At 36.2% G+C, this 9,609-nt stretch overlaps 1 protein-coding gene across 1 annotated transcript; it reads right to left on the reverse strand.

Annotated features, from left to right (window-relative positions):
* Positions 1–587: 587 nt before the first annotated feature.
* On the reverse strand, positions 588–7,808 carry LOC130649064 (P2X purinoceptor 7-like). Its single transcript, XM_057455262.1, has 3 exons — positions 5,301–7,808; positions 4,795–4,915; positions 588–4,700 (listed from the first exon to the last, which is right to left on the reverse strand). Exons 1-3 carry the CDS (start codon positions 5,587–5,589, stop codon positions 4,544–4,546), a joined length of 567 nt encoding a protein of 188 aa, XP_057311245.1. The 5' UTR covers positions 5,590–7,808; the 3' UTR covers positions 588–4,543.
* Between the last annotated feature and the right edge of the window lie 1,801 nt (positions 7,809–9,609).

The following is a 9,609-nucleotide window of genomic DNA, read 5'->3' on the forward strand; positions in this document are numbered from 1 at the left end:
CATTGACACTTCTTTAACACCTTTTCATGTATAAATTGTACCAATTATTTTTTTTCTTTTCACTAGAACTTAAAAAGATACTGAATAGTCTGGGATAATAGTTGTAACGGTGCTGGCATCAAAACTAATGTGACCACATGACGGAATTAACATCAGACAATGTAACTTCTTTCACAGGTACAGTCCACCACTGTGATACTTGTTCTATTAATTTTTTTACACAAAATATACTCATTTTTATAGACAAAAAAAAAAAAAAGAAAAAAAAACAATCCTTTATTCTTAAATTATTTGTAATTTTGCATATAGCTTGAGAGAGAAACGTTAGCGTCTGTCTCTGCTACCCCTCTTCACTATTTGCTAAAAAGCGGTACCTCACGAAAAATAGCCCAATCGAAGGTACAGATTTTGGTGACATGACTAAGTCTATTGTTTGATCCTGAAAGTGATGAAATTTAAGGAAAAATAATTAGGGAAGTAATGGTCGTGAAAAAAGAAAAAAAATTAAACCATGATTTACAAGTAACAATTAAAAGAAAGCTGACATGTGGACATTACTACCGCTTTAAACAGTCTTTTTTTGTCCTTTTTGACAATATATTAGTAACGAAGAATAAGAATAAGAAGAACCATAGACACCACAAAAGAAGATAATAGTTGACCACTTCCAAAACTGCGTTGTTTAAAGAATTACCACCAATAATAGCTCTATCTAATAACAGTCTCTGCCCAAAATAGTAGCGCAGTAGCCAACCACACAAAATGCAGGATAAGGGAACCCGTAGATTTTTCCACGGACCAATAACCAGTTCTAAATAATGGTGCAATAATTTCCAAAATTGAAAGGTATGTGCCATAATGTTCTCTATATAAAATAGGTTTTCAATATAAATATTGAGCTCCAGTAACTTATTAACACTTATATGCATATAATGTAAAAAAGAATATTTCTCAACACTTTTGTTAATTGACTACATATACGTCGTAAGAAATAATTTTGCTAATTTATAAAAAAAGTAAAAGAAATAACTTAAAGAGTTAAGGGAAAAAATATCGGTGTTTCAAATTTACACTTAGCTGTAAGTACTTTTATTTAAAAAGATTTTGAACTCCCAAAATCTGTGATTACTTAGATGCAAGCAAGCGGGCTGTTGCCAAGACTGCACAGAATTAGGAACGAACCCAATTTTCCTGATGTTTTTTAAAAAGGTGTTAATATTAAAATATTCTTTTCAATTTTCCCTCATTTCAGAGGAAACAGGGCGAATCAAAAAGGCCCAAACGATTAGGCCCATTATGTTTGAAAATGAGATAAAAATTGAGTAGACATTTAAAAAGAAACATCACAACAACAAAAACGTATGCATTGAAATTGCCAAAGATTCAACAATTCGAAAAAAAGACATTGTATTGTTTAACAAAGAACAATCAGCAAATGATTCTTCCAAATATGGAAGTAAACAAGATAACAAAAAAGACAAACCTTCGTCTCGCTGCAGCCATTGTGATGTTAATGTTATTAAGGAAAATTACTTCAGACATTAAAGGGGAACTCCAGTAAAAATCACTTTTTTCTTTTTTGTTTTATACGTACTCAGAAAAGCATAAGAAATCAAAAAAAACTTACTTCACTTGTTTTCCTTATTTAAAATCGTTGTACTAGCCTTCGCATATTCAATTTTTTTCTTATAAAAAAACAGACAGGCGCGATTTCATTTAGGACTGGACCCGATTATAAACAATGACATCACATCGTGCAGAAAGTTTAAGCGAGCGCAGAGAACGTTCATGTTAAGACCTCTGGCTTACATTTAAATCGCTTTTTGTATGTAAATTACGTTTAAATCTTTAAAAAATGGTTAGTTGCTCTGCGTTTGGATGTACCAATCGATCAGAAAAGTGTAAAGAAGTCAGTTTTCACAGAATCCCGTCTGTGAAAAAGAAAGAACTCAGACAAAAATGGCTAAACAAAATACGTCGTACAGGTGATCTACCAAGCGATCGAAGTTTTTATATTTGTTCGTCGCACTTCACAGATAGTTCTTTTAAAAGGGATCTCCAGGTAATAATCTTCCATATTAAAATATTGCCACTTCGTAAAAATGCCATTTTAGCTAGTCAACGCGATCAAAGTTTCTCATTTCTTCTTCATTTCATTATTTGTACTTATATCCACAACACAACCAAATAACGTTTTCTACATATTTATATTATAAAAGAACATTATACCAATTTCCAATACAAAGTTATCTAGTTAGACATGTATCTTTCGTAGCGCTCGTAAGTTTCTATTCTTTGTTTTTCAAAAAAGAAGCTTTTTGATGGAAGGACCTGCCGAATATTTTCAGGGGGTAAATGTGCCCATTTTATTAGCATCATTTCATCGGCGCTACTTCTAATCTTTGTTTATTTAGGCTGAACTTACTGGTATCAAAAGAAAGAGACAGCTGACCGAGGATGCTGTTCCAACAATTTTTTCTTTTAGTAAGCCTGAAAATTCAAGAGAATCGACATCAAAAAGATTGGAAACTTTCGCTAAAAAACAAGTGTGTTTTTAAAATTTATGCTATTGCCAAAATGTGAGTTGTGCCTGTCTTTTTTCTTGGAAGTTATTCTGATCATTTTTTTTCTAGTGTGTTGCAAAGGCTTTAAGTGTGGAGGATGATGTTGACCTTGAAGTATACGCTGAACAAGAAATAATTTCATTGGTTAAGGAACAAGGCGTTAGTGCAATTGTGGAAACGGTAGAGAAATCGGTTGGTGCCAATACTTTTACCAGGTCCGTTAGAACACAATGTGATCCCTTAGAGGCAATTCATCCTGAGATACAACCAACGAAGGATGTTTTAAAAGTGAAATTTACTCTTCCGCACGGACGATGTAAGTCTACTAACACCGACCTATCCTTTCCTCCGCAAGCTGACGTGACATTCTTGCTGAATGCAAATATGGAAAGTGATCATGATATCGTCTCTGGTAATGAGTGCCCTTCTGATGATTCTTTATACTCACCGCAATTACAAATTCACATCGACGACAGTTATGATGAAAATATCAGCGAAGAAGAGTCTTTTGACACTGCTGAATGTAACCCAGGGCTCAAAAGCGACGCACAATTTCTTGTTTTCTGGTCTTGTCTGTTGACATTATTTCAAGTTTGTTTCACGTGTTTACAAAAAACGTGCATTACTCGTGTGGTAAAACGTGGAACTCTTATCATTGTTACTAGTATTTGTCCAAATAAACATGTTTTCAGCTGGCAGTCTCAACCTATCGTAAATGGAAGAGCAGCAGGGAACTTATTACTTTCTGCAGCCATATTGTATTCCGGAAACACATACGCCCGCATTGCCGAAATGATGAGTATTTTGAGGCTTCAGTTTATCTCTAAGTCCACCTTCTATGATATTCAAAGGTCCGTTCTTTTTCCAAAATTAAACACTTTTTATAAAAAATATCGAAATAACATTTATTCTGAGTGCGCTGCGAAAGAAGGGAATTTGATTGGTGATGGGCGAAGTGACTCTCCAGGTTACAGTGCAAAGTATGGTACGTACACTCTAATGAGCGTAGACATCAATAAAATCATCGACTTTCAAGTTGTTCATGTTAGAACTGCAGGGAATTCTAGTCGAATGGAGAAGTGGGGATTAGTAACGCTACTAAATAAGCTGCGTGACCACAAAGTGACAGTTTCAGCATTAACAACAGATCGCCATGTTCAAATCCGCGCATTCATGAAGAAAGAACATCCTGAGATAAACCACCAGTTCGACGTTTGGCACTTTGGAAAAAGCTTGAAAAAAAGCTTGACTGCTGCTGCGAAGCGCAAAGAATGTCTTGAGCTGATACCTTGGATCAAATCCATTATAAATCATTTATGGTGGTGCTGCGCTTCATGCGACAAAAATGAAAACGTTTTACGTGAAAGGTGGCTTAGCATTCTTTATCATATTCGTGGAATCCACTCTTGGCAAGGCAATGAATATTTCCATGAATGTGCGCACCCCACATTAGACCAGCAACGCAAATGGTTAAAGTTGAATTCACCTGCATATGAAGCAGTGGAGACTATTGTGCAAAATAAAAAAACTCTTGCCGACATGAACTATTTGGCGCACTTTTGCCATACGGGAAGCCTAGAGGTATTCCATTCTTTGCTTACCAAATATTGCCCGAAACGTATTCATTTCAGCATGGAAGGTATGATCGCGCGCACGCAGCTGGCTGTCCTTGATTTTAACTCGGGGACTAATTGTGAACAGGCTGTTACCAAAAAAGGAGTACTCCGCTATAAACAAGTCTTTTCACGAGTAACACAATCCTGGGTCGTAAAAAAAATTACCGAGAAGAAAGAAAAGGCGTATTTAGCAGAATTAATGACGGCTACTTTGGAACCAATCGACAACGAAAAAGATAAGTTACCACAAACAGGAGAAATTGCTGAAAGAATAACAGAGGTTGAAAAACCCGACAAAAGCGATGCCATTAAAGCCATCAGGACAAGATTTAAAACGTGACTTTTTTATTTTTTTATTTTTATTCAACTTTCTTTGAATAAAACATATTTTTCATCTTCTGCCGGATATTTTCTTCGAATTGCCCATACTACACAAGAAGGAATCACTCTTCTCACCCCTTTTCCCAATCGACTGTGTATCCACCAAGTGAACTGTTTATAACCAGCGTAACGATAAGATCTATATAGAAAAATAAGGGAGGCATTATTGTCAGTTTTTTACCTTCTTTTTCTCGGACAAAAGAAGGGCTTGGAAACGAGGTTGAGCTACTTACTCATTTTTTAATTCTAAAGTGTCTCCTCTCAAATCATGCAATGCAGATAACGCAGTTTCTAAAACAGCTTTTGTCAAAACAACCACTTGAAAATCAGCAGCTTCTGTAACGCATTTATGACCTATGATAAGAGTGATTTTCAATTATACAATATTTATACCCCCGTTTTACTAACTTATCATTTCCACACGAACCTTATTCGATCTTTCGATCACGCATTTCAATGTTCTCCATCACGGAGAAAATGTAACATTACATAAGATTTCTTTGCATTTGTGTGCAAAAAAAAGCGCATGCGGAGGAATTAGATTGTTGAACCGTGAAATAAAAATAAATTGGCTTGTGAAGTAAAAAAAAAGTGATGACAGATTATTTTATTGAAGCAAAAGATAAAGTTTTTGACGAAAAGAATGTAAAAGAAAAGCGATGAAATATATTTTTTATTTGTTTAAAAAGGAAAATTTCGCTTAGAAAAAAATTATATTTGCAGTATATATCCTACCTACCTTGGAAAAACTCATCAGGAATTTCGTTTGACTCGACACAGCACACGCTTTCAGTATCGGTTTCCATTGCTCTACAATTTCCACATTCACACCAATTTGCATTACCCGTACGTGGCTCTGCATCAGTAAAAGAAACCTCGTCATTTTCTACACCGTTACTAACTTCTTCCTCGTCAGACACAAGAGGTTCAAATTCGTATGGCTGTAGCTTTGTAAAGTCTTTTTCATGAAGAGAATTATCCGATTCTGAGCTTTCTAAGTTATATTCTTCGTCATTATTACAAGACATCTTATCAACGAACAATGTAAACAGTAAGTAAACAAAACTTTTAGAAGGCTTGCTGCTGAGCTCACGGACTTTTTGCACGATGTGACGTATGCTAATTTATTCGGACCTAGTCCTCTCGACTTTACGCGACCTTGCAAATTTATTTGAAATTGAAGATGTTTACGGACGCGATTAAGGTATAAATAAAGATTTTTAACGATTGTAAAAGGTTTATTTTGACATATTTATGTATTGTCTTATAAAAATAACATTTTTTTCAAATATTTTTTTTTCACTGGAGTGCCCCTTTAAAAGAAATGCACTGCAATGACAAATGGTCTGTTCCACTGTCATTACTTGAAGTGGAGGAGCATGAAAACTACAATCTTGTTTTTTTTGGACAGAATTGTTGCAAAATTTAGAAACAACAGTATTGGGAAGATATGTCGAACTGACAAGTCATGCACATCGCATCTCGATTTTCTGGCAATTGAAAGGGAAGAAGGACAAAGTGTTTGGGGTGTCGAGGGCTGTAAGACAGGTAGAAAAAACAGTATTGGGAAGATATGTCGAACTGACAAGTCATGCACATCGCATCTCGATTTTTCTGGCAATTGAAAGGGAAGAAGGACAAAAGTTTGGGGTGTCGAGGGCTGTAAGACAGGTACATGAGGCGAATAGCTCATTTTTATAACCACTTTAAAGTAAAGATGTGTTACATGAACACAAGGATAGTCGTGACATGTCCAATTGGCGGAATTTTGACTGTCTGGCAAGTTCCATCGAGTACAGAAAAAGCAGCAGGAATGACATGAATGCTGGTTTGAAGGGAAATCTTTATTACCTGATCAAACGAGCAGCACAATTATTGCAGTTCTACTTGTTTAATAAAGGTAAAGATGAGGAAGCAGAATGAGTTGGCAGGTTGTTAGTTTTTTGGAAGAAGTGGAAGCAATATTTTTTGCAGATGCTACTTACAGGCTAAGCACAACAGACAGATAATCTGAGAAAACCCCAAACAGTCCCACTTTAAGAAGATTTAACCAAAGTTCTGGAACATTAGATAAAGAAAATGCAAGAGCTGCGCTCTGCCTTTTATTACTGGCATTAATTTCATAGAACTAACCAAAGTATCTAACCAACTGTGGGCTTTATGACAGAGCGATGCGGAAGGTCTTCGGTTTAAGCACGGTCCGAGCCATGGCAGAAGCTATAAAAGTGTAGATTGATCGTTTTTGCAGGAGAATAGCATTGTATCTTGAGCAACTGTTGTACTTGCATGCCTTACGTAGCTCTAATGGGAGAGAGAAAAGGAGTAATTACATCGCAATGCAGATATAACTAGCCTTTTAAGAAGCAACTGGAAAACTTCTGTTTTCTCCCCTTTACAGGGATGACCGAAAAGCTAATTGATTTCGGCTGTACTGAAATAAAGACCTATGAATGTGGAAACATGAGGATTGGTGAAATTTACTCATGCTTGGGATCTGGCACGGCCCCTTGAGTAAGCATCCCCTGCCTCCTGTAAGACACCAGCCACATTCATTGACACCATCCGCCAAAACCAATAACTTTATTAAACATTGGAAAAAGAAGAGTCGACAATTACAAATCATATTTTTGTTGCTTATACCTACTGACTCAGAGCCCAGGGCTTAGAAAGGTAGACTTGAAAACCAGCCCTTAGAAAGGTTGTGACTAAGACTGAAAAGCAGTACACCTGGAAACAAAAAAGCTGGACTGACCAAAAAACCGCCCCTTAGAAAGGCAGACTTGGAAACCAGTGGCGGCAACCCAGAATACCATGCTTTAAATGTACTAGACGCTTTTCACAGGACCCTCATTGATAACAGTATCATTAGAACCTTAATAGGTAATCCTGGGCAAATAACAGTAACGATATGTATGCGTGAAATAAAAAGGTTTACAATACAGCAAACTGCACTGAAGTATTTTGTCTACAGGGACGGTGGATGTAAATAAAATTGGGATTAGGCTCCCAGGAGGTGCTGAGTACACTTTCTTGCTTATTACAAGCATGAGTACTGCCCAACTTGGAACTATAACTATTCTCTGAGAGAAAATAATTTACAAAGAGGTGGCAAGCCACCGCAATGATGATCTCAACCTGTTAGGTCTTTGGAAATAAGGTAGATGTTGTACTCCTCTAAAGTAAATGCCTCTAAAAGCACAATTCTCCCTTTTTACAAGGAATTAATTAAAAAAATTATACAAAAATAAAAAGGACACAATTCATTTGAAAAGATGAACAGAACTTTAACCAAGGGCAGGTAGGTTTCCACCCATATTTCTGAACCTAAGTAGCTATTCAGGCGCGGATTTAGACTAGGTCAACCCTGTCACGCGACCTAGTAAAAAAATGCCGAGGATTGAAATCGAATTCTGTCGAATTTACCCAGAATCTGAAGATCGAAATATTTCTCCTTGTTTTCTCATAACGCGAATTGGATCAACCTATGTTGACCTGACCTGTGTTAGCCAGTCTTGGCTCTAGGTTATCCCGCGAGGCTTTTACCGTCGACTAGAATCAAACCTATGTGGGCCCGACCTATTTTGAGTCAGAAATTTTGAAGTCAGCCCAGTCTTGGCTCTAGGTTATCCCGCGAGGCTTTTACCGTCGACAAGAATCAAACCTATGTTGGCCTGACCTATTTATAGTCAGAAATTTTGAAGCCAGCCAGTCTTGGCTCTAGGTTATCCCGTGAGGCTTTCACCGTTGACTAGAATCAACCTATGTGGGCCTGACCTATTTTTAGTCAGAAAGTTTTAAACAAACCTGTCAAAATTTGTAGCATGTTGTTATAAATATAAGTAAGGCATGCGGAAGATTCTTTCCGTTCTCAACATGGCTTGCAAGAGCTTCAGAGAGCGTGTGGAGTTAGTTTTTGAAAACAAAAATTTTGATGAGCTACCTCAAATTTACGCCGAATTAAATAAAAAGTTTAAATGTAATTCTGTTTTGCCATCTACTAACGTGTTGCAAAAACAACTTACTTTTGGTTTTATCCAAAGAAATTGCCATGCAGAATACTACCTTCCTGCCTATGTGAAAGCAAAGAAGGATGGTTGCGCAATTACGTTGAAGTGAGTTGTTTATGTTTATCTTCTGTTGTTTCTATAATAGCTATGCGTTTTTGTTACTATGACCACTAACTATGCAGCTGAATATTGTCTTAAAAAAGATTATGAATAATCTTTGTTGTTTTAAAATGTGCAAAGGTTTATCTCAAATATGTCTTGCTTGTTCAGTTTCTTTTGTTGATGCATTCTTAGTTTATTTAAATATTGAGCAAGTTGAATTTCATAAACAAACCTTTAATAGGCAGCAGTTTGGCAAAATGTGTAGTTAAAGTTTTAGAATAGCTAGCAATACCTATTTTTATTACAGGTCTCAGGTCAATGGAAATTGCCTGTACAGTTCTATGGCGTTGTGTTTGTTTGGGAAAAATGTGATGGTTGACGACTTACAAATTCTTGTGTCAGTGGAGCTAATGATGAATGCTAGCTTTTACTGTAAGCATCCTCTATTTTCTTCTATCCTTGCTCTTCCAGAAAGTCTCTTTAAATCTATTGTATATATATTACCCGTTATATCTTAGGAACCCTACTTGTTACGATTTATCTTATGTTAGGAACTCTACTCGTTATGATCTAGCATTTATTATTATTCAAGATTATAGCATATCAGCAAGTCACAACATTGTCTCAGTTATTGATCTCATCCTTATACATGGCGCTGCGAGCAGTTTAATCATACCTACAACCTTCGATTCCTTGACGCTTGTTCCTTCAACAAACCATGTCTCGAATCCATCATTTGTTTGTTCAAACGTGAACTCGAACTGTGTAAGTTATACAAACATTCAAATAAAAAAACTTTCACAGACCACTGAAAACTTGTTATTTCACTCGAAGTTATACGATTACACATACATCAAACATATTTGAACTTGCTGCATCATTTTACAGAACATTGTTTACTCACTAATTCGCTTTGTTATCGCAATTGTATTCACTTTT

This window comes from Hydractinia symbiolongicarpus, chromosome 1, assembly GCF_029227915.1.
Source record: "Hydractinia symbiolongicarpus strain clone_291-10 chromosome 1, HSymV2.1, whole genome shotgun sequence".
Classification (NCBI taxonomy): Eukaryota; Metazoa; Cnidaria; class Hydrozoa; order Anthoathecata; family Hydractiniidae; genus Hydractinia; species Hydractinia symbiolongicarpus.